The sequence below is a fragment of the Perna viridis genome, chromosome 7 (genome assembly GCF_037379345.1).
Source record: "Perna viridis isolate PV_CMFRI_1.1 ecotype Kerala chromosome 7, ASM3737934v1, whole genome shotgun sequence".
Lineage (NCBI taxonomy): Eukaryota > Metazoa > Mollusca > Bivalvia > Mytilida > Mytilidae > Perna > Perna viridis.
Genome location: NC_142451.1, coordinates 45,503,065 through 45,528,901, shown reverse-complemented (window position 1 = coordinate 45,528,901; position 25,837 = coordinate 45,503,065). Strand labels below are relative to the sequence as shown.

Here is a 25,837-nt window from a genome sequence, read left to right as displayed (position 1 = left end):
TAGTTCAGATTATTTTCGGATTTTATTTTCAGATGTAAACGTTTACTAATTGTACTGTCAAATTACTATTTCCTCAGCGAAGAATGTGACTTCTGATTAAATTATGCACATTCACTCGCACCTGGTGAGTTCACGAGTTCAAATAAATTATTGGATAATAAAAAAACAAATTGCAATAAAAGTTTGACATATTTATCAATATTCTTACAAAATTAAAATGAACGGTTCTTTATGTTTCTTTAGCAGTGTTCCTTTGGGTTTTTTTTTCAAATCTCTTTACCAGCGGTTGTCACTAAATTAACTTTCATTCAGTCGTTTCCAACAATAAGGATAATGCTTTAATTTTAGGTGCAAGACAAAAAAGGATAATTCCAGTCAAAATAGATGAGAAGATTTCAATTCCCGATTTTCTACGTCATGTCGCTTTTTGTGACTATACAAAGAAAGATCTACATGGATGGTTCTGGCCAAGACTAGCTGCGTCGTTAAGAGCGAAATGCGCATTCTATGATTTGGTAGAGAGAGGTTTATTATATATTTTATATTTATCCGGAAAAATACATAAAACGTCTTCTTCATGATCCTTATCGTTCTAATACATACTTACGTATGATTACAACATTTTAAGCGATCTCAATAAAAACGTAATATTAGATTATTTAATATTTTTTCAACCAGAGGGAGTTTATCATGCTTATCTAGTCGAGCGGCTTTGTCGCGGGACGAGATGAGCATGATCGAGAAACTCCCGCGAGTTTTGCTTTGCTTAATTTGCTTAATTTCTGTTTTGCTTAATTGTAAGGTATTAGTTTTCTTTTATTTTCAGTTTTCTTGACCTGAATATGTAAGTTTATAAGCACTACACAATTTCCTTTCGGGACTATTTTTCTGCGACGTACTACGATTGGGATTTTTTTATTCTTATCGGGTAAGTTGCTGTATTTAATAATTTTCCATTGTAGACTAGAACTTATTGCCACAAATTAGCCATTATTTCATACGTAGTAAACAAACAGACGGTTATTTGGGTAGTCAAATATTCCTACGCTGTTGCTTGTATGTCACGCGAGGACATAGAAACTAGCGATAATTTTCATTCGCAGTCGACGTGCGTGAGATTGAAAATTATCGTATGGCCAAGATCAAAGGGATTTTAGACAAAATAGCGATAATACGCAATATCAAGTATCATATTGTTGTAGAGTTTGATCTGTTGCTTCACAAAACATTTAAGTTGCAGTTTTTATTTATTTTTTTTAATCAAACAGGAGATGATTAATTAATACCATCAAATTCAAAGTCGCTTTAATTTATGTCAAAAGTAGTTACAGACCATAATGATAGTCACAGTGTGTTATTCGGTTGTTCAAATAGATTTTGTAAGAAATTGTTTTGCAAAATTTGTCGTACTAAATTCGGTTGATCTTGTATGTATGGTTTTCTTTTCCAAAAAAAATTCTGTTTAAAAACTTTTAGTTAAATAAGAAGACTGAATGGGAATTCTTGTATTTATAAAAAGAAAATTGGATTTAAAATTAAATTTGGTATATTTAATTTTTAATATATTCGCTAGTGTATGTTTTTAAATCTGTGGGATGTTTTTAACACCATGAATTACTTCCACCTTAAGCTATGTCTGATTTATATATTGCTTAGCACTTATATGAGTTGCTACAAATCCTCTGTTTATAATTTAATACCCGTCGGAACAATTTTGTGTTAGCTTTATAATTTTGTAATCAGCTAAATGGGTAAAAGTATGTATGAATGTTAATAAATATTGTTTGTTACAATTCGCACAAAAATCTGCAGTTTTTTTTAATGTAAATAGTGTGTTAAAATGGCGATCAAATAAAGATATGTATTTTAAAAATAGAAAGAAAATATTAATTACAGATTTATGCAAATTATAAAAGTAATACTTCAGGTGTTCTAGATTGATCTTTGTTGTCTTTGTAAATTGCTGAAATGGTTTCAAAATGCAAGTGAAACAATACCTTTGTCAAATTGAGAATAGGGCAAATGTATAATAACAATAATTGTATTATATTTAAAAGAACGAAACATCGTTTAGCCATATCCTTTTATATTTGTGTTCATAACTACGCAGACGTTTTGTACAGCGCTAGACTTCTTACAATTAAGCTTCTGGAACAGGGTTATATTGCTACAAGTTTGAAGTCATCACTACATAAGTTTTATGTTCCTCGTCATTAATTCGTGGATCGTTACGGTGTATTCATCTGCACCACGAAAACCGATTTGTTTAATGTGTCATAATTTTCTTTTCCTCTTTCGTCTAGCCCCAGTGCCCGGACTTGACTTTTTATGAACAACTCGGTGTGTGTTTCTAGAAAAGCAGAGTACACTTACCCTACTTGCATGCGGTCTATCTTCCCAGTTTTTACTGTAGTCCGAGTTGCTCGTTTACTTTTGTTTCTTTGTACGAGAATTTTTTGTGTGTGTTTGTTTTCCTGTCTGGTTTTGTCCCTGGATTGCGTTTTTTTTTTATTTCCGCTGGAATTTTGGTTCCCTTTATTACTTTTTTTCTGTCTTTTGTAAAGTGATATTAATACTTAATTCCAATATTTATAAGTAGAGGTTCTTTTAAAGCTTTCAGTCATTTTAATGTCTTTTCATATTTTCTGTTCTAAATATTTTATACACAACTAAGTGGATTTGTGACGTTAACTTTATTTAACGAAATTGAATACTTGGAAAATCGACCCGCCGATCATAAGATTAAAGATTTATTTGAAAATAATATTTTTTTTAGAAATATCTATTTAAAAATAGGATAACCAATTGATATCGTATATAACCAAATTGATAATCACTTCTGTCCAGGACGACGATATCACAAGTCTTTCACTTTTTTGCATTAATTGTCATATAAATGCTTATTTAAACATCGGACGGACTGAATTGGAAACATGATAAAACAACTGTACAGATACGATCTACAATCATCGGTTCTATACGTACGCTGAACATGATATGGAAATTCTCTCTCAAATGGGTCAGTTAAATAAGACATTTCCTCTACGGGGCACCAGCGTTCATCACCTATACTCGACGTCATATACAGCACATTTTCGAATTGAAGCTCTACTTTTTAAACTACCGCTAGAGTTGTCTCTGTTTTATTTATTCTTGGGATAGTTCGCATATATGCATGACGTGTTAGTGCCAACGAGTCGCTTATTGGCTTAAATTGTGCGTAACAAATCCTTACGGGGAAATACAATACTAATATCCGTCATATTGGTTTCTACGGGACTATTTGTTTACAAACGAAGTTCGTAAGTTCTCGTCAAACTCCGGTGACATTCGTCTGCTTGATAAACTTCTCGGAATTGTACTTAATTCGCGTAGAATAAATCCGAGTTAGCCGAACTAACGCCGAAATGCATTTTGGGTTCTTCCGTTTTTGGACAAACCATTTAAACGTAAACAACATCTCCTAGCAACCCGATCACTGTAAACATGACCGACTTTTGACAATGTTAATATTAGGACCGAGAATTAAAATCTCACTGGATTCAATGTAAAGGGAGAAGCCGTTTGGCTTAACGAATGAGCAAGTCATTTAAGACAATTTAAACGACGGTAGCTGACAATAAAGTCGTAGATTTTTTTTCAAATTTTAACAGTATCTTATTTATGTGACGCCGAGTATAGTTGGTTTCATGCTGCTACTCTGTGTGTACATTTTGATTTATTTAAATTATGCGACTTGTATATGTTTTGGCCTGTTGGGTTTGGTTTGTTCACGCAGTAATTTCAGCCTCCGGTATTTCAACATCTTCTTTCTTCAAAAGGAGGTTTTGTTTAGTGACGGATATGCTATCTATCAATATGACCACAACTCTTCATGCACGACTTTTCCCCCTAAACACATAAATAATCCTCATCAAATATTTGGAAGTGAAAGAGACATTTCTGCCCCTTTTATAACTACGAAAGTTGACAATATCAGCCACTGGCTAGCTGGTTATTTGCCCGTCGTCAACGGCAACATCACCGATTTCAGCCCAGCGCAATGATAACTTCATTATTTAAGAAGGAAACATCATGATTTTTAATACAAACACTTTTTTATAAATGACCATATAAAATTCTACGAGGAGTTAGAATAGATTTCTAGAAGTATTTGTGTATTGATTCAAATAGATCATGACAATATATTTTCCATATTGATCCCTTGTTTCAAATTTCGACCTATCAGTTATGAAGCAAAACTCACGGGATTGATATGGAAGTCTGGTTTTTGTACATGGACCTATATGGGAAATACATTGTTATAATGTATAACTATAATATATAAGAACTGAAATAAGGAATCTTTTGCATTGTAACATCTAAATAAAAAAATCTTACGAACAGTTAAGGTTTACTTGAATAGAAAAATAGGGACATTATTATCTATTGATTTTTCAGGCATTTACATCACCACTGATAGCTTACTCCAAATGTTTAAGCTATTGGCCGGTTGTCTCTTAATCTATTGATCTGTTCTCATTATCTTTGTCGGATTAAATACCTGTAACCTCGATTTCAGTTATTCATGCCTTTCTATGGCAAAGTTATTTGTCTTTAGTAAAAATTTAATGTTGACAAGTATATCTTTGCGATTTGATTTTAATCACATAATTAAGGTATCAGTAGAGTTGATTAAAGATGTTGGGAGCATGATAACGTTTACAATGATCTAAAAAAGCTTATTCAGGAACAGCTTATACTTTCGGCACACATGCGTTTGAGTCAGAAAGAAAATCGTGACAATATATGGCCAAAGAAAGATAACTCTGATATATAGAATAACTTTGAGCACCACTTGAAACATTATACATGTATGTTATATAAACCTGGATTGTTTTAATTTTTTTTGGGGGGGGGGAGGGGGGTATAATGTTTTGCTTACTTCAACATTCGCACGGGTGCGATAGAGGTTCCTTTTTCATATATTACATGACTAAATGTTGAAAAGATTACTTCCACTCGGAAATGAAAATATAAAATTGATTTTTTACTGGAAAGGTTGAAGAGAACTAGGAGATTATACTTGGACGACAATGTCAACAAAAATGATTTAAAAAGAACCAAAACAATGCAAATTGCTTTGATTAAACTCATTAAACCACAACGAAAATATAAATAAACATAAAATCTGTTGAAAGTGGGACAAATACGTGAGTTTCATTGGACTATATTTTTGTCTTTATGACCTTTCCGGTATCATACCGTTCGGTGTAGTGACATCTACGTATACTTTATGTTGTACATACTGACGCTGGAGAATAATAAGTGTGTGCTTACGGAAAAACTCAAAAATAAATCGAAGTCCTATGTGACCTTAATTGAAGGTAAAAGTAGGTAAAGAAAAACGGCAAAGAAATTCTGAGAGTCAAAGTGTCTTATGTACTTGCGGAAAAACCTAAAAATTGTTGCTGACGTTATTCACAGGAAAACCATTAATGTGATCGCCATTTGAAATAAATCTTATGTGTATTGCTAAATATTGTTCTAACAAGTGTAAGAACATATACCTTCCGGTGCCCCATGTTTTTATATAACGTTGTACGTTGTCAACATAAAAATATGTATATAATCTGTCATTCACGCTTCACTGAACATCATGTTATGGCTTCTTAACAGAGAAAATGTGTCTTTAAGATAGTACAATTCATACAAATGTATTTTATAGAGTTTAATCTTTGAATGTAAGTATCTTTTATGGTTCTTAAGACATTTGGTTTAAACTTGCTACATATTGTGTTCGTAATCTAACGGCCTACATAACTGTGTTAAGAGGAAATACGGTTATATCTTAGTTAACTTCCGGTACATTTACAGATCAGGTTAGTAATTTCTTCTTATAGGTATTGCCTTTATACTTAATGAAATATTTCAATCACATAAACGTTCAAACCCAATAGGAATAAAAGACGTTTTGAATCTAGATTATATTGATACATGTTCGCGCAAATTTTCCAATACTAATCTTTATCAAATAAATACAATGCGTTTAGATCAAGAATGAGATATTTTGTTTTGTTTTGTTTTTTGTTTTTTTGTTTTTTGTTTTTTTTTTTTTTTCATCACATTAATCATCAATCAACTGATTAAGTTAGCAGTATTGCAATCATACTCTTTGCAGGATGTACAAAATGTCTTTTTCGAACGGTAACATGTATCAAAATGTATTTTATAACGAAAGTTATACGAAGAACCGGTATAAAAAATAGACAAACAACACAGATCTACGAGACGTATTTTGATACAAGATTTGTCTAGAAGCGTTTTAGATCAATAAAAAATACAAAAAAGTGAATACAAAGTAAAATACCTGAAATGAATTTTGACTTAGAAGCATTAAGCGGGCGCATCGATTAGATAAGCAACATTCAACAAAGATGACAATTAATATTACACGAAAAAGCTTTTTTTTTCTTTATTTGTCCTCTTTTATTGGCGTTCTTACAGTATAATTCGTGTTTTGATTTTGTGTGGATCTCAGTGTTTTTCAGCGAATTGTTCTGAGCATCTATGTCATTCGATTTCGTCTGAATAATACATATCAGACATGATCTCCCAGATAAGAATAGTAATGATTTGACTTTAAATGATTTATTGTTGCATACAATCCTTTGAATCGTGTGATAAGGTTGTCATTTATAAACATATTATCTGTCCAGAATTATAATGAATTACAGTGAAACATTTATAAAACCAAACATTTCTTCTTTCTTTTCTTTTTATTTTACGTTATAAAAAGCAAAACACTTTATTTAAGTACCTTAAAATTTAATTGTTCTTGAACAATGATCTACTGATGGTGTGGCTTATAACGGATTTCACTGAACTTGTGCAATATCCAATGTTTCGATTCTCTTTTAGGTTGCGCCCCTTTTTACGTAATCAATAAATTAGACGTATACGTCAATTCCGATTTTTCCCTGTTACAGTCTTTTCAATGTTACTGAATTTTTCACTGTTTACTCTAAACTTTAAATATATTTATTATGGAGTAACAGAATTGTCATCAAAATCAATAAGGATTCCAATAAATTACATTATTTTTATTTGAAACGGGATGATTGCAAATTATGTAAATGCTAATTTACAATAGAATTCTTCATTTTGTTTTGTATCATTGTACTTATGATTGTTTCTTTTTCAGAGTTTTTCTGTTATTCTCGTTTTATCTAAAGTAAGAAACGAAATATTGCCGAAATGTAATTCCAGATTTTAACATTTTGCCTTATGACATGAAAAACATGAATGGAAAATATGCTCGGAAAAAAGTTCACCTTTCTGTCAACACCAACAAACTAAACTTACTAAGCGAGATGAATCTATATTTTTATATGATGGAGAGTCGGTGATTAAATTTAAAATGTACGGTTTACATATTTTATCTAACTTTCCCTAAGTTTGTATTTGTATCATACCATACCTGTTTATTGAATTGTCAACTTAAATGTGAAATGAATTGACAAATATGAACAAACTTTTTTTCTTTTTCTTTTCTTTTCTTTTTCATTTGTTATTTACTTTTGCCTTCTACACTCTAAAGCGAAGAAGTAAACTACAGGTAATCAATTATAAGCTATAAAATGAAATATTTATTATTTTATTTACGTTGTACTTCTACAAAGGTTACGAAAGGTCATTTCCTTGTTCGATAGGTTGCCATTAAGCCGATAACCAATTATTTCATTTCTGGGCCACATTTCAACCAAGCGAAATTGAACAATTTGCGGTCATGTCTAAATGAATTTTATTTGCATTTATAAATTTATTTTCTTCATAAAGAACTCTACTAACATATAATTGATATCTGAATACTTGGTAATTTTACATACAGTGTGTCAATTTTATAGCAATAGCGAAGGTCTCGCCTGACATTCGTGTTCTTACGGTTCATGATAAACCACGTGTGATTGTGGAAAGGTTTGCGATATTTCAGATACCACAGGAAAAAAAACCTTGGCCTTTGGATATAAATGACAAAGTATTTAAGAACAATATAAACCATATATGGACTACATTATTAATTAAATCAGTGTAATTTATGTAAAACTCGACGATGAAGGAAAATCCTTGTATCAAAAGTAGGATTTGTACAGAGATATCAACATTTTTTCAACTAATTTGATAATTAAAAACCATATATTTGAGTGAAATTTATTGTCACAAGTCTTGTTTCTTTATATTTGTTTTGTATGTTATTACAATCCTGTTTTTATGGCCTTTTGATTTAGATTTGTATTGTTTGATAGAAAAGAGGTTTCATTAAAACCTAACTACATAATTTATTCCTGTATCAAAATAAGAGGTAATAGACAGGATTTTTGTATGCTACTTTCATATCCAAATATTGCCAACTTTATTACATCGCAATAATTATAATTTATAACGGTATGTTTGGGGAAAATATATTTCATAGATTGACGTCTCCTCCGTGCAAAACAAACTCCCATCCTGGTTGTTTATGTTAGTTTTGTGTAGGTGGACACCAATTACAGATTTATTCTAAACTTTAATTTATTATAAAGGTCAACTACCTGCACACTTTTCCTTGATGTTGTCAACATACACATAAATGTCGCATGATATTCAAAAATAATGTTTATGTGGAATAAATGAGCTTATCAGTTTGGAGATAAAAAAATCAAATTATTTTTACGTCATTTAACCTAGAATACTAACCGCCTCGGTGGTCTAATAATGCTCGTGGTTTGAACAGGAGTTGCATGGGGTTAAGTCATTAGCCGTCTTTTCTTTTTTTTTTTTTTTTTTTTTTTTTTTTTGTACACTTAATTTTTCTTTTAACTTTTAACAACGACTTTTTTATATTCTAGTTGGGATTGGGAATTTCTATACCCGTTGTCCAATTGGACATCAAATATCTGAAGGTGCAAATTTAAAAATGTAAAAACCAAACCGCTAGGAGTTAAGTTTGAGTGTCCTATTTTTAACTTAATGTGTTTGTAACTAAACAATCAAGGTATTTTTACCTGCACTTACGATATTTTACATTCCACCTGTCAACAACATACTTGATACTGTAAATCCTCAATTACGTCAAAAGGCTTAGATGTGCGCCCAACTTGAAATACCATAAAAAAAAAAAGAAAAATAGTTTTTGTGTCATTTTCTTGTCATCATAAAAGGGCTTATAATTATAAGATTTTATAAAACAACAAATAGCTCTTTATAAAATTAAATTTAATGATATTTCAAGGTTAAGATAAATTGAAGAAACAACTTGACATAAACTGAAAAAGTTTGCAATGATTCAGTTCTATACACAAAATATCTAATTTTGTGTACAGTTATCAGTATATATATTTATTAGGAACCTTATCTTATCCTTTACAGTGAATTGAATATGATTAATTTTTGCGATGAAAACAATTTCGATATCTTATGACAGAAACTTCATTAATTTAAATTTTTAACGTTGAGTTTCAGTATTGCGAGAAAAAATACTCTTCAAGAATAGGAAAGATTTACTTTCAAATCAAGATCGTTTACAAATCTCAAACTATCTTGTGCATAATCATGTCCTTTATAACATACTATATAATACTATTAAACAAATACAAGACACCTGTCATTCTGTATGAGTAATCGACATCCTAACAAGGCAATATATACTGTTATTGGTCTTCTCTCACAGGTAGACGATTTGGATAAACCTTCGACATACAGACATACATGATGACTCTTCGTCTGAAAATATATTTTTGGAATATTACATTTGACCGATTTGAATGGGAAGTAATTGTTCAAAGCATTGATCATAATCTTTTACTTCAGTGGCAATTTAATAAACATTATACCCATAACAGAAGTTTTTTATGGGTTTTACTATGACTGTTTCGAAAGTTTCTTTACAAATTTCATAGAAGAACTTTTTCAGACTAGACAAAACTACCAGTGGTTTTGCAACGAGCATGATAGGACAAGCGCATATCATATGATACTTTTCAACACCCAAAAACTCCGTTACGTCGTAAAGTTTAACCATTCAATTGTCAATATTATTCGTACCTAACAGTTTTGACCTGAAATTTTTTTGGAATAAAAAAGAAAATGTAGAAAATTGTTCAAGTCGCAAATAAAATATCTATATGTAACTAACCCTATAAAATAGAAAGAAAATTACATATGTCATGTTATTGCGCCAACAATATTCTGAAGGCAGTAATGGCAGGTTTTTTCATGATTTTTATGATAAAATAATTGATTCCTTCCAAACACTCCTTTATATGCGTTTACCCTCAAAAAGGTTTTTGAATGCCTCTTTGGTATATCCTTTATGCGTCTTCTTTTAATTCAGATATTATATTGCGTTACCTATTGTGCTTTCATCATGTAATGAGAATAGCTGTTTTCCTTCTTTCTTGAATTAACTACTGTGGACGGACTTTTGTATTAGCCGTCTAATTCCTCGTCTTACCTAACATTGTTTTTTTTTTACTTTTTGCAGACTTCGCCATTCATCTATGATTTGACTTAATCTAGTGATGTACATTATATAATGGGTGAAGGATTACTTGTTCCTGAAGATTTCCATGATCTACCTTTAAGAATACTTGGACCATCAACACGTCGATTGTTGTCGATTCATCTTGATCCCCCAGCAGTGATTCCGTCGTCAAATGGCGTACTTGGTGACCTATCTGGTCTCGCCGAACTCGCGGGATTTGAGTTTTGTCATATTCGATACTTTGAAACAAAACACAGTCGAACTTATGCATGTTTGGAAGAATGGAGTGGTCGCCAATCTGGTACCATCGGAAATCTCCTTAGCAATTTGATGAAAATGGAACGATTTGATTGTCTTTCCGACATAAAACAGTCCGTGTGTAAGTACTTTGCAAAATATCCGGAAATTTATTTCTTAATTTTTGCTGAGCATTTAAACGGCACAAGTTTTCGTTTTAAATAATTACACTTGACAGAATCTTTAAGGCCGATCTAAGTTTTCTTTGAGCATGTGAGCACATTTAACTTGATATGTACGTATTACATTTGCATTATTATTTCAGACTTAAAAATACATAAAATAGAGGATTTTATTTTATATGAAGATAAAAACAATCTATGAAAGACATATATATACAATTAAGAAGCTTTAAATCTTCTTGCTTATTGCTTAAGTGAAAGGTTTAAATGTAGAATATTATAAATGTAAACATAATCATACATATAACGCCTTACTAATTTTGGCCTGACCACATTCACCAGGAATCCATCATGTTGAATATGAACTTTGCATATGCTTAGAAATAATTTGTAACCTTATAACTACTATCTTTTGCACTCTGTATACTTATGTATTTCTTAAATGAACATTTCCTACCATTTGCCATGTTTGACTTTTATAGTTAGAGATGTACGAAACCATCTAGATAGAATATCTCCTATCACCGAAATGAAGAGATTTAATCGTGGTATGTAAAATTTCATCCAATTTATTTGTAGACATTTAATCAAGATTTTTGGAGCTGCTATACTCAAATATTTCGTTTACTTTCAAATAATTTAGCTTTATAAAAACGTCATAGATTTAAGATGATGTCCATGCAAAATCAAGGGAACGGATTAAACATAACAGTCAAAAAGCACCGAAATTCATTGAAAAAGGGAGATTACTCTTTATTTTGTGTAAGATTTGGCTGCTTTGTTCGGAAACCTCAAAATTTATTTTTTAGCAATCCATTGTTGTTTATACCATTTGACAAACATATGATATACATCACATTAGAATAAAAATCAGCGGGAAAAATATTCTGTGCCACCCATATTACTTCGTCGTTCACGCACGGTTCTGTATTCTATTATAAAACATTTTATCTAGTAATTAATACTGGTAATGTAATGGTAATTTAATGTCAGTCAATGTAAGATTCAGGCAGTGAATGAAACACGGTATGAAAAAACAGCAGTTTTTTTACATTCTATTGAAAATTTCAAAGCAAATCTGATAATCTAGAGATCAAATAATGGTCTTTTCAAATAAAGAAAGCATCCTTGAATGACAATACATCGGTGGGGTTTGACATGCATGTTTCTGATTTTTCTCACTTTGTCTTATTCTTACAAAAAAAAAGTTACGATATAATTTTTGAAAAGCAGAAGGTTATTGGTAGAAGTTTTAGTACTTTCCTTCAGAAGTTAAAATGAACTCAATTGTTTATTTTTTCTTGTATTTTCAGAATCCGGTGATACTACCATAGTAAAGCATAGTTTAGAAAACATTGATAATTTGTCATCCACTGTGACACAGGAAGTGATGAAAGACGTATATACAACAGAACAGGACCTGGACTCCGGTTTTGAATCAATAGAGCTGAATAATAATGAGTTGGAACGAGAATTATCAACTATTGAAGAAAGTGATTCAGAGACCAATGATGAAGACATAAACATGAGGGAGAAGGGAGACAATAAAATACAGAATATCAAAACAACAGAAAAACGACAGCAAAGGAATATGAAACCAGTATTGGAACCTCGCCCCGAAAGTCCTATTGGTCACGATGACTATCTGACGATCGATGATCGTAAGTAATGTTTTGGCAAATGTTAAATTACTATGGAACGATTTACGTTTGCTATCAAAATTTTCTTTGGGGGTCATCAGGGTTCGAGTTTCATTGTAAGTATACTGCTCATCGACTTTCATTTATTCATATTTTTCACAAACTCATATGATTGGTGTATTGGTATTTGGAAACATTTATTTTGATTTGTAACAAGCCCTCTGTTTGGTTTGTTTACTTTAGGCAAAAGAACCAGGTCATTAATGTCGATTTTCGTAAGCAAATAATTGAATCCCAAAATAAACAACTGTAATGTTTCGATTAAGAATCATTTTTTCAATATTATCAAGATTTCATAAGATTACAAAATATAGGTTGTGCTTCTAACGTTTGGAACTGGTTATACGAAATAACCATGCAGTTCAAAATTAGAAACATTCTTAAATGTATTGAGAATGTGGGCTTTTATGTAATCAGTTAGTCATTACCCTTTTTTTTTACATAATTCATGTTTCTTGCTTTATATACTTAACATAACTGGTTTGTTTTGTATGAGAAACACAAGTCATTATTAAAATATACATTCACATTCACCTCCAGCATAATTGATATTATAGTGAAACCGGTCTTAAGTATCATCGAAAGGAGAGTAAATTTCTGGTCATAAAAGACGAGTGGTCTTTATGTACAGGTTATAATTTTACATAGAAAACAGTGCTTGGGGATACATAATAAAATAACAATACACCTTCTTGAAAAACAATAGGGTAGGTAGATCCAGATTTTTTTAGCAATTTTTTTTCGTTTACATAATGTCTATGGAGAAATATTCTGACTTCAATAGCGCTTCCTGAAAAATGACCAAAAAACTTTCATGGTGCACTATTCTGAGCTGAAAAAATAGGATAGGAAGAGTCATAGGGACCACATTTTTGGGGTTTTTCTTGTGTTTTGTTTTTCGTATTTTTGTTTTTGTTTTTTTTGTTTGGCCAAAACAGATAACCGGTACATTCTATTGTGAATTAATTTAAAGTTCTTTACACTAAAGATGTGGTAAATCGGTGATAAACATTTGACAAACGTGCTAGACATTTCTAGATCATATTCCCGTAGCCATTTGTAAGTTTAACCCAATTTCACCAACGTCAGTTCTGCTATTTTAGATCGCAATGGCTGCGGGTTCGCTAGGGGTAAAATAAGTGACCAACCCGTTTATATGTAGTCTCTTACGTCATTTTAACGGAAACGGATTTGATTAGGTTGTTGAACCTAAGTATTGTAATTGTTTGGCGCCATTGTATTTTAATAGTTTAATGATTACATTTGAAATACACCTTTCAGTTTACTTAATGAACTTTTTTCTATATCTTCAAAGACAGAGAATCTTGCAATACATTACATCATTTAAATTGACTAGTAATATTTACAAAGACTGGTAAATAAATTGCAAATGTTGACAGGTCTGCTAAAAACAGCTTACGAATATAAAAAATAACCTTTTACATCTATATGAAAAACTCCATTATATATGTAACGTGATGCACCCCCAAAATAACAGAGATATCATAGTTTCATGAAAATCATTTTAAAACTATTGCTTTTCAGAAATTATTGTAGGCAATGATAGTTGGGAATTTGTCATTTTTAGTCAAATATGAAATTTAAATTGCAGTATTTGACAAATATCTCGTATCAAAAACGCTAAAAAAGATCCAAAATGCGACTCATTTGAATTGCGAATAAAAGTTGTACTATTTGTCTGTTTACAAAAATAAAAGAATCGCAGTAATTATTGAATTTGAGGATTTGTCGTGGTAAATAAATGTTTTAGTTTGGCTTTAGTGCTCCTCGAACCAACGATGCATCTTAACTACATTTTGTCAATGTCGATTTGATTCCATGTTCATGTACTGTTGTAGGAGAAGGAAAATTAAAAACGTACAAAGCCTGCATATGTTGTGCGGACGATGATTTGTTATTAGCAGATAAAATAAATTCCTCATTTAAGGACCAGGATGCAGACTTTTTTATACCCCAGGAAGCACTCTTAGGTGGTCGGTACGAATTCGAAACTCTCGCAGAGGTCATTGAAACTAGGTACGTTCAGTTATACTATTATTTCTTTGAATTTATGTTTCCCCAAATTTAAATCTTTTTGTCAATCTATTTTTTAACTTTCCAATTATTCATATAATTTTGACGTTCGGCATATAAGGTTGCCTTCAATATGTAAGCATTCAATCAATCAATTAAAATAATCCACGAAACAAAAGAAAATTGCTGATGTTACATATAATTTCGTAGCCCAACGTCGTAGTTTTCCCGTCTTCATAGCGTAATTACTGAGGGGATAATATCTGTTTCGAATGCGGAAATAAATTCAGTTCCTATTTGAAATCGGGTTTTCCCTTTTGGTACTTCGTATAAATATCTATTGAAATTTGATCAAACCTTGAATAAAAAACTGTCTTTAACTTTCAAAATGAGGTATCAAGTCATCAAAAATGTATCAATATAATTTCATATCTTTCCTTGCTCGTTTGATAGATTCTATATTTTATACAGTATTGCTCTTATACAGCTGACATAGATTCATCATACTTTGATATAAACCTTTCAATTTACCTTTCAAATTGAGTTGAGAAGAGGTGACAATTTGTCAATTATTTATGAATGATTCATTATTATATAGATGTAACAGTCGTGTTATTGTTATATTGTCAAACCAGTACCTAACAAGTCCTGCATGTGTTTTTGCCACTCAGTTTGTCAAGACACTTGATCCAGGTAAGCATTAGTTTAATACTGATGTTCGTGCAATGCTAAGAATTATTTTTATTGATTCTCATCTTTGAATGTATTTTCCTGTACCTGATATGTTAGCGTAATATTAGCAAAGTCATGCTTATATTTCCTGTCGACAATTAAGCCTAGGTAAGCAATATTAAATATAAAATACAAATGCTTATACTTGAGTTCAGTTCTTAAATGGTGTTTAATTAATTCAACTTTTGGTTCATTTTTTCTTGTACCTATTTTGTTGAAGCATTTTATTTAATTTCTCCGTGCTTCTTTTTTATTTTAATGTTTGGTCTATGAAAATGAACATGGCTATACATTTTCACCACTGTTTCATATTTTCGAAGGAAGACTTGCATTCCTGTACCTAAAATAGTTTCTCAAATTTACCAAAAAGTACTGTGGTTAATAATGTTATTTAGTATGTTTCTAACTATAGCTCAATTTTCAAAGTCTACCCCGGACTTGACTTTTTATGAGCAACTCGGCGGGTGATTCTAGAAAAGCAGAGGACGCTTACCCTACCGGTGCTCCTGGTCCATGCTCCCAGTTTTTAGTGGAGTCCGAGTTGCTCATTTGCTTTTGTTACTTTGTATGTATGATTTTAGTTACTTTGTGTTCTTTGTTATGTATGTCTGTTTTCCATGTCTGGTCTTTGTCCCTGGATCACAATCTTTTGATTACCGCTATAACCTTGGTTCCTTCGATTACTCATTAAGCACCTAGTTTGTGCCAGGTTAGTCATTTAGTGTTCTAAGATATATATAATTTAAAGACCTTGATTTCAGAGTTCGCATCCAGTTTTGTAGAGTTTCTTGTTGCACATCAGTGTGTGTGTGTGTGTGTGTGTGTGTGTGTTCTTGCCTGTTCATGCGTTCTCCATTTCAGTTAATATGTCTTCGAACATCCAATCATCTTTGCCAATGGATTCCCCCTCTTTGATATCCCCTTCTTTAGTATTCCCCTTTTCAGTATCCCCCTTTTTACTGACACTTTTTTCAGGTATTTTTGCTTCTATTGGATACAATTTCAAGGCATATCATAATGGATTCGTTTATTACTTCAATTGGTGTGTATATGGCTTAAAGAATAAGAAAGTTTGACACTTTTGCTTAATTTTTTCAAGAAGGATACTAAGGCTTCTGGGCATCGGGTGCATAATGCACACCAATACACCAAATGATAATCTAACAAGGTACCAATGTATGCACAAGATCAGAACTACAATTTGGATATCCAACATAAAGTTTTACAATTTTCCAAATATACGTTATAGTGATACAAATAATTAAAAAGTTAGAAGTTTATATTACATAAATGCTATTATTGTTTACAAAGAGGAAAATCAGAACCGTGTAAATAAACTATTTTGCTGCACATAGTAAGAATAATCAAGGGAACCAAGGTTATAACGGTAATCAAAAGAATGCAATCCAGGGACAAAGACCAGACATTGAAAACAGATATACACAACAAAGAACATAAAGTAACTAAAATCATACATACAAAGTAACAAAAGCATGACTGAGCAACTCGGACTCCACTAAATACTGGAGCATGGACCAGGTGCACCAGTACAGTAAGCGTCCTATATAATAATATACCCTTAACTGAATGTACATTTTGTCGCCATATAATAGTATAATAGTGCTGTCATTGTAGTCCGTTTGTCTTTATCTTTTATATTAGAAAAGTTTTCAAACTGCAATAGAAAGGTTGCGATTGAATTTCGGGCTTTTTCCTATATATTTATTTGATCAAAACCCATAACTCCAAACTTCATGGATGTAAGAACGACAACGAATGTACAAGACACAATCTTACATGCACCAGCACAGTATGTCCGATAAACTTGATACATGCACCGGCACTACATGTCCCTTCAGTTGGATATATACACTGCACAGTATATCCCATAAACTTGATATATGCATCGGTACTGCATGTCCCACAAACTTGATACATGCACAGCACAGTATCTCCCATAAACTTGATACATTCACCGGCACTGCATGTCCCTTAAATTGGATATATGCACTGGCTCAGTATGTCCCATAACCTTGATACATGCACCGGCACTGTATGTCCCATAAACTTGATACATGCACCGGCACTGCATGTCCCTTAAATTGGATATATGCACTGGCTCAGTATGTCCCATAACCTTGATACATGCACCGGCACTGCATGTCCCATAAACTTAATACATGCACCGGCACTGCATGTCCCATAAACTTGATACATGTACCAGGACAGTATGTCCCATAAACGTGATACATGTACCAGCACTGCATGTCCCATAAACTTAATGGAGACCATTGATATGTTATCAAATATCATAATCTATCTCGTGCTGTAGGTAATGGGTAATGACTTTTTGACCTTTATTATAAAAGCAGGAAGTGGTCAAAAGAAACCATGTTAATTATTAGGCGTAGTTGTAACTGCATTGCGTTTTGTTTGAATAGGAATGTCAGTATAACAAGCCCAGTAAAGGTATCGTCAAGGCCTATTCAAGTGGAATTGTTATATCGAATATAGTGTCATTTTCATGACAAGAATATTAAGAGGGCTGTGAGTGTTTTTTTTTTTCGGAAGTGTTAGCTGAAAGTGGTATAAGCATGCTGTATTTATATTGTATAATTTGTAATGTATAATTTATAATTATACATTATGATTTAGTCAAAACGAAATGTATCTGTGTGTCATCATAAATGTGTATACTGGGCGGCGTTGTTTGTTAACTTTGTTTTTTGAATTTGTTTTGTTTTTGTTTTTTTGTTTTTTTTTAGTGTTTGGGGGTGTTTATTTAATCCACGCACTTATTTAATATCTATAAATTAAACATTACGTTTTTTTGGTATCATTTAACATTTTGACATGAAGTAAAGATCATTTTTAATTCTCTTTTTCTTTGTTATTATAGACGCAAAACGGCGAAAGATCATACCAGTTTTGATCGACGAGGAGGTAGCTTACCCAAGAGTTTTGCGTGGCATAAGCTCAATCAAGGCAAGAAGACTTAAATTTGGAAGTGCATTCTGGAATCTTCTAAGTGCATCTCTTCATTTAGACAAAATTAATTTGGATGACAATAGTGATTTGCTTCGGATCTATGATATGAATAATTTAGACAAGAGTAATTCACGCATTAATACGCCGAATTCAAAAGTCACTTCCCAGAAAAGTAACACCGGAGATATAAACCCGTCATCAGTGCAGAGAAAAGTGGAAAGTAAATCAAAAGATAACATTAAAAGTAGTGTTACTGGTGCTTACATCTGCAGTTCAATCGATTTGGATAAACCTAGTGATAGTTGTGATTCCGGAATAATGTCAGGGGCAAGTGGCATTCAAGATGTTCAGTTAGATGCAAGAGCATCTCCTGATGTCTCCAACACAAATAAAAAGAAAAATCCGGGCCTAAAAACATTGCGACGTATAATGAAAAGTTTCAATATTATGGAGCGTAAACCAAAATTAGGAGATACAAAACGTTCACACTCAACTAGTGAGGCATTATCTAAACCGGAACCTGTTCACGATCGTGGGTCTCGTTCTCAGTCAACAAATGTTCCACCTGTAGCTAGTAATTTGATTTATGAGATGGAAACCCAAGAAGAAAATACAATTACACAAACAGAGTCAGATGCAACTTTGGAAGATTTTGAATCAAATGAAAAAGGTAACAATTTGTCAACATGTGATGACTCTAAGCCGAACAATACGGTAACACGACGAAAAGCAGGTGTATCGTCGACATGTAGTGAACATTCTGACAGATTATTCAGTGGACAAAACATTCTCAGTCCAAATATTGAACCGAACACAATCGACGCAAAAGCTAACCAGTGTAATGATTTAGATTCAGTCCCATCTAGACAAGTATCACGTGACGATAACACAGACGTGAGTTGTTCTTCGTTTGACAATACAAGTTTATATTCCGAGATTATGAGTTCAGAAAACAACAGCATAATTTCAAACTCCAGAAAAGCTTCTATGGACAATTGCAGTAATGCATCTTCATTTCATCAAATGCCGTTTTTAAGTAGTAGCCGACAACCATCATTCGATTACAGCAGTCGACAGTCGTCGTTTGAATGCAGCAGCAGACAGGCGTCATTCGATCAAAGCAGCAGACAGTCATCTTTCGAAAATAATAGTCGCCCCGTCTCATTCGATGGAACTAGCCTTGTTTCCGTAGAAGACAACATGGCAGTGGATAGACAATTAAACGCTCTATCTGCGTCGGATGATGCACGAAAAAGTGGGTTGTCGAACCAACAAAAATCCTCAGTTATGTTTGAAATAATGCTATAAAAGGCGAGGGACCGAAATATTCAATATCAGCAAAAATAAGGAATCATTAATTGAACATATTTTATAAACTAACTATATCTGTTGGAACCAATAAGCAACACGTGTATTAATGCTTTTAGTTTTGTTTTTCTTGGATAAAGCATAATGTACTGGAGGAAATGGCAATTATATCACATGCAATGATTATGTTCATGGAATAGAACTTTCCTTCATACAGTGAAAATGAACCGACATAGATACTTAAGCTCTTTATAAGACCCAAATTCATAGTACCAATGAAATGATAAAAATTTTAAATCTCCACGTCAATTTTAAATCTCCACGTCAATTTGGTATCAAGTAAATTATATATATTATATGGTGTCATTAATTTTAATGAACATGGCAAAAGATTATGAAAATTGTCATGTGTATGTAAAGCATATATGATAGTCATTGCACTCATATACTGGTATTATTCAAATATTGTATCCTATTGGTAATCGTCACAAATACTTTCTATTTCATTTAACTAATTTTTCCAATTGTTTCATTATGTAAACTTCAGAATGCATTGCAAGTTGCTTTTTTTTCAATTTCGAAGGCCGTAGACGTGGCTTCAGTGATACATTCTATGATGCTACACAGGAAAAAATGCAACATATGTTTTAACATATGTCTCTCATCTGTTTTTTCATATGTTTAGGACCGCTATGAAAATCGTATGAAAAATATATGTTTAGGACTACCAAATGAAAAACAGGTAAATACAAATCATGTTTTGCAATTTTTCTTTTGTAGTATAGTAGAATTCTCCTCTGGCACTCTTTAGATATTGTTTTTCCTCTTGTGACTTCCTATTATCTGTTTTTTTCGGTGTTCCATATTCCTTTATTAAACATGAAAGAGCGTTTCACTCCATGTATTATGGCTTATGAATGGTAGACAGTATTGATCCAGAACATGATTCTTCCGTTCACAAGGAAAAAACACGAAAGTAAGGTATTCTTTGTAATAATCTAGTGGACTTCTTTAAATTAGAGTTGGACCAAAAACACAACTTCATGACATACGCATTTTTTATCATATATATGTACATTATTAATTATGCCGACCAATATGATAAAAGTGGATAAATCGTTCCTTTCCGGTTGTTATTATTTATACGAATACCACCTGCTCTATCATTTTCTTCTAATATTGGTGTTTTAGTCATTAACTGTTAGACGTGCATAACATCTTTCTGTATACAGACGTTCCATATTAATTTTTAAATTATATACTGCAAGATATTATTTAAACTTGAAGCATGACTGCTTCAATAAAACTTTCGCAAACACATGTCGGCTTCAAAAGAGATGAACCATCTTAGATGACAGAGGTTAACAACATTATTTTTATTATATTGCCATCTGTACGTTTACTCGAAAACATACAGTGTTCACACGAACAAAGCATCTCTCTGTATTCCTCATAGTCCACCTAGATTATTTTTGAATATAAAATGGCATCATTGAAAAAGTGTCAATAAGGGAAAATATTGAGACGAAACGAACAAGACCGGGAATATAAAATGACAAAAGGAAAACAGTCCAAAAATAAACATCGCGGACCTAACTATTGAGGAGCTCTGGACTTACGGACAGTCTCATCGTCATGCAATACTCTTCATGTTGATTCTTGTTGAAGGTTTATACGGTGAAAAAGAAGAACATCTTCGATTTTCATGTTGTGAAATCCAAACTTATAAATAGTTTCTTAATGAAAATCTTTTTATTCCATCTATTTTCTCATTAGTAAAATTACAAGAACACATGGAAAGAGGGCAATTACCCATCTTTATGATTGTTAGTGGATTTGATACAGCTCTTGGTGAATAAGTTTTTTTTTGTCTTTTTCAACGAATAAAACTGATTGTTTTCGTTCTTCTTTTAGTTCAATAAACACTCTTTATTAATTTAAAACGATACGGAACGCGTCCAAAAAATGTCTTTTAAATGTCGACATATCGTATTATCCTGGTTTTGAATAAGTTTGATAAATTTACTATTTATTCTTTACTTTAAAATTTGTCTTTTAAAGGAGTAGAATTTTGCTAATGGATATAACTCTAGAATCAGTGATATGCTTGTATCGTATTCAATTTTACCAAAGCCTATCAAGCATTCATTGGAAACAGAATGAAAGCAACCAAAGTTACATGAGATTTATGTTAAAATTCGCATAGGCGTAAGAGTGATTTGTGAGAGTTTTCTCCCTCAACCTATGTTTTCCTACTGAAATAACTGATATGATTGATGGTGAATAAAGACGTGTCAAAAGGTGTTATTTGTAAACAAACAAATTAGGGGACATGAAAAAGTCAAATGGCAAACAAGGCACACAAAATTAAAGTACCCACAGAAATAAACAGCATGATCCCAAATATTTAGGAGCTTTTGAGAATGCGTAGCCCCATTTTTTTCAAGACTCTTCGCAGTGATCCTTGTTGAAGTTATATTCTGTGAAAGAAAATATTTATAGTTGGAAACCGTTTATTATAATGGATATTAAGTTTAAATTAAGATAAGTTTATAATGCCATGGAGACGAGTGTAGAAATATTAACCTTGGACAAACATAACGCTACTGAGTCATATTGGAGGACTTTGAGTTGTAAGATGAAAGCTTCATAAGCTGATACAACTGAAATAATAATATATCGAGAAAATGATGGTTAGCAATGGAAAATTCACAGTTATTGCGCTTTTCATAATTTTTAATTAATGAGTTCCCCTCTTGCTTATTTTGATGTGAAAATTAAAATAGGGGCAAAAATTATACGTCGCTTCTGTAGTGGTAATTTAGACAAACTTATTTGGATAAAGCGCTAAATAGAGGGTAACATAATTTGCATAGCAGAAATAAAGAATCGAACTTGTTGCATTCTGTTTGACTTTATAAAACGTAGCTTAGGATTATAAATTAATTTTGTAAAGTAAACACTGAGATGTTTTATTTTTTATTGTCTGAACTGTGGACGCGAGTGTTTTGCTAAATGTCTAAAAGTTTTCCCTGTTTTTGTTTTACTGTTTTCAGAAAAACAAATTCTTGTTTCATATTATTGTTTAGCTAGAATAGTTGTTTTGAGATATAATTAGATATAATTAGTATTGCGTTCCAATAGAACCAAACTTTATACTATACCTCTCACTCTACTACACTACCTTTACAACACAGGTCTTGACACTCCTGTTTCTGACCCCACCTCATCATTATACAGACTTGTTGCCATCATTTTGGATATTGGTTTCCACAGACTCTTTAAACCAGTTTGTGTGAAAAGTCAAGATGAAGAAAAACGATCATTTCTTACACAACCGTTTGTGAACAAAGGTATAGATGCAATTAATTTGGCTAACATCCTCCATCACAAAAACGTTACCAACAAAATTCCCCCATATTTCAAAGACAAATCCATACCAATTTTTTCATATTCCTATACTTCACCCATTGCATCCGAAAGTTTCAATTATAAAAGGCTATTGCAGAACCTCGAGATTGAGGACTTCAAAGCTAAACCGCCTGACTGTTCTTGCAAAACCTCTCTATTCAAATATGGTCCTTCTGGTCACGTCGTTAATTTTGAAACGAAGGAAAGTTTTAAGTAGGTCAATGAGTGCCAAGACCCCGATGTAGCAGAAACATTGTCTACTATACACGACAAATGTGTTGTCATACCAGCAGATAATGCCCAAAACAAAATTGTTTTTGTCTGCAAAACGTTTTACATCCAATGTTTATAATCAGAGGTAGACGTAGAAAATAATAGCTGTGATAAGACCTATACTGCTACCACACTCTCCAAAGAAGAGATTGTGGAAAACCATAAATCTGTGCTATCCTCTTTTGGTCTCTTTACAAAGGACGATGATTGTGATTTATCATCTATGTACTGGATTCTTATACTCCACAAGAATCCATACAAACAACGTTTCATAGCTGGATCTGCAAAATGTACCACCAAACCTCTTTCAAAACTTTTAACTTCTATACTCACAACTGTCAAAGAGGGTTTGCAGTCCTACCACAACACTTGTTACTCCCGTTGTGGTATTAATTCAATGTGGATCCTGAAAAATTCGAAAGATCTTTTGGAAACAATTAATTTAAGACTATTATCTGAATACAATAGCATTAAAACCTATGATTTTTGAACACTGTATACTTCTATTCCCCATATTCAGTTAAAATCCCAACTTAAAAACATTATACATCGTTTTTTTTTTAAAAGATGGTAAACCTAGATACAAATATATAGTTCTTGATAGAGATTCCTCATACTTTGTAAGAAATAATTCAAAATCATCTTCCAAATATACAGATGAAGATGTTTACAAAATGCTGGAATTTTTAATCGACAACACATATTTGTCCAGTGTGGTGGACGTGTTTTTCAACAAACGGTTGGCATTCCAGTGGAAACAAATTGTGCTCCTTTACTTGCTGACCTATTCCTTCACTCTTATGAGGCTGATTTCGTTTGGCTAGATCCTTCAATCTCAGTTTCCGCTATATAGATGACGTATTATCTTTAAAACAATCCTAATTTCGGGGATTTGATACACCGCATGTACCCAAACGAACTTGAGATAAAGGATACTACAGACACTGTGAAGTCAGCCTCTTATCTTAGACCTACACTTAGAAATCGATGATAAAGGAAAACTATTGACCAAACTTTACGACAAACGTGATGACTTTTCATTCAGAATTGTCACCTTTCCTTTCATCTGTGGCAATATCCCTTCAGCACCTGCGTATGGAGTGTTCATATCACAACTCATACGTTATGCCAGAGCTTGCCGAAACTACGCAGACTTTGTATCGCACTGGAACTCTAACAAATAGGCTTCTGGAACAGGGTTATGTTGCTACAGGATTGGAGTCATCACTACAGAAGTTCTATGGTCGTCATCATGAACTCGTGGATCGTTATGGTGTATCCATCTGCACCATAGAAACTGATTTATTCAACGGTCTCATAGTTTTCCTTTCCTCGTTTGTATACCCCGGACTTGACTTTTTATGAGCAACTCGGTGGGTGTTTCTAGAAAAGCAGAGGACGCTTACCCTACCGGATGCACCTGGTCCATGCTCCCAGTTTTTAGTGGAGTCCGAGTTGCTCATTTACTTTTGTTACTTTGTATATATGATTTTAGTTACTTTATGTTCTTTGTTGTGTATGTCTGTTTTCCATGTCTGGTCTTTGTCCCAGGATTACATTCTTTTGATTACCGCTATAACTTTGGTTCCCCTGATTACTCTTCCATCATCCATGGAAAAATTTCATATACATGTGAGCCTGCAAACGTTTGTAGATTTGTACATTTTACATATACATGAGGTACAAATGACAATTATGACGATAGAAACAATGAGTTTGGAACACAGGTATGACATACCTTACTTTGCAGTATGATATTGTACGAGTGGTATTTTTGTTTGTTATAACGTATACTCTCCGACAACCTTATTGCAATGTTTTAGTATACATGTAAATGCAATATTAAATATCAAAACTCTAATTACCGTGATATGAAAATTTAAATGAGGATTAGAAAAGTGAATGCATATCAATGACAATATACATAAGTAAATAATACATCAATGACGAAAAATTATATAATTAAAAAAAACTCAAACAAAGCAGTGAATGTGGTAAGGACTACAAATGTCTTCGTATGGCAGACTGACGGACAAAGTTACTGAATAGGACTAAAGCAAATTGGTTTGCTGGTTGATTAATGCTTTGTTGTCAAAACCAAATTAATAAATATATTGGCCATATAGAAAAAAAGGAAACTGTTGGCGTCATTATTTTATTTTAAAATGACCATATAGTAAAAGTGTGAAATAGTTTTATTAAAAATCAGAAAAACAATCTTCGAAAGGAAATTACAAAGCCCTTGACCTTTAGCTCTTCCCTGAAATAATTATTTTAAAACATCAATTAAAGAGTAAATTGAAGAGTAAAAAAGACATATGTGGCTTTTTTTTCTGAACTCCAAACTCCTTTTATTACGTGTATAAATCAAAATAAAAGAGAGAAACATTAAGCAGGAGGGCCAACAATTGATCTTATTTAACAAAATTAAGGGTTACTTTCGGTAGTGCAACTTCGATGCTTGCTAAATA

General features: G+C 32.4%; 1 protein-coding gene across 3 annotated transcripts; it reads left to right on the top strand.

The window, feature by feature from the left end:
- Window positions 1-5,246: 5,246 nt before the first annotated feature.
- On the top strand, window positions 5,247-20,577 carry LOC148612924 (uncharacterized). 3 transcript variants are annotated; one of them, XM_088594851.1, is made up of 7 exons: window positions 5,247-5,366; window positions 10,502-10,880; window positions 11,403-11,468; window positions 12,234-12,581; window positions 14,480-14,657; window positions 15,253-15,347; window positions 18,286-20,577. In XM_088594851.1, exons 2-7 carry the CDS (start codon window positions 10,553-10,555, stop codon window positions 19,680-19,682), a joined length of 2,412 nt encoding a protein of 803 aa, XP_088450977.1. In that variant the 5' UTR covers window positions 5,247-5,366; window positions 10,502-10,552; the 3' UTR covers window positions 19,683-20,577. The 3 variants fall into 3 exon arrangements, with proteins under 3 accessions (XP_088450977.1, XP_088450974.1, XP_088450976.1); XM_088594848.1 differs by lacking the exon at window positions 5,247-5,366 and adding an exon at window positions 5,595-5,723; XM_088594850.1 differs by lacking the exon at window positions 5,247-5,366 and adding an exon at window positions 5,787-5,861.
- Window positions 20,578-25,837: the final 5,260 nt, after the last annotated feature.

Coding starts and splice junctions, on each gene's coding strand:
- LOC148612924 (XM_088594851.1), top strand. CDS start 10,553: ATGGGTGAAGGATTACTTGTTCCTGAAGATTTCCATGATCTACCTTTA. Junction 14,658..15,252: donor GCAGAGGTCATTGAAACTAG/GTACGTTCAGTT, acceptor ATTATTATATAG/ATGTAACAGTCGTGTTATTG. Junction 15,348..18,285: donor TGTCAAGACACTTGATCCAG/GTAAGCATTAGT, acceptor TTGTTATTATAG/ACGCAAAACGGCGAAAGATC.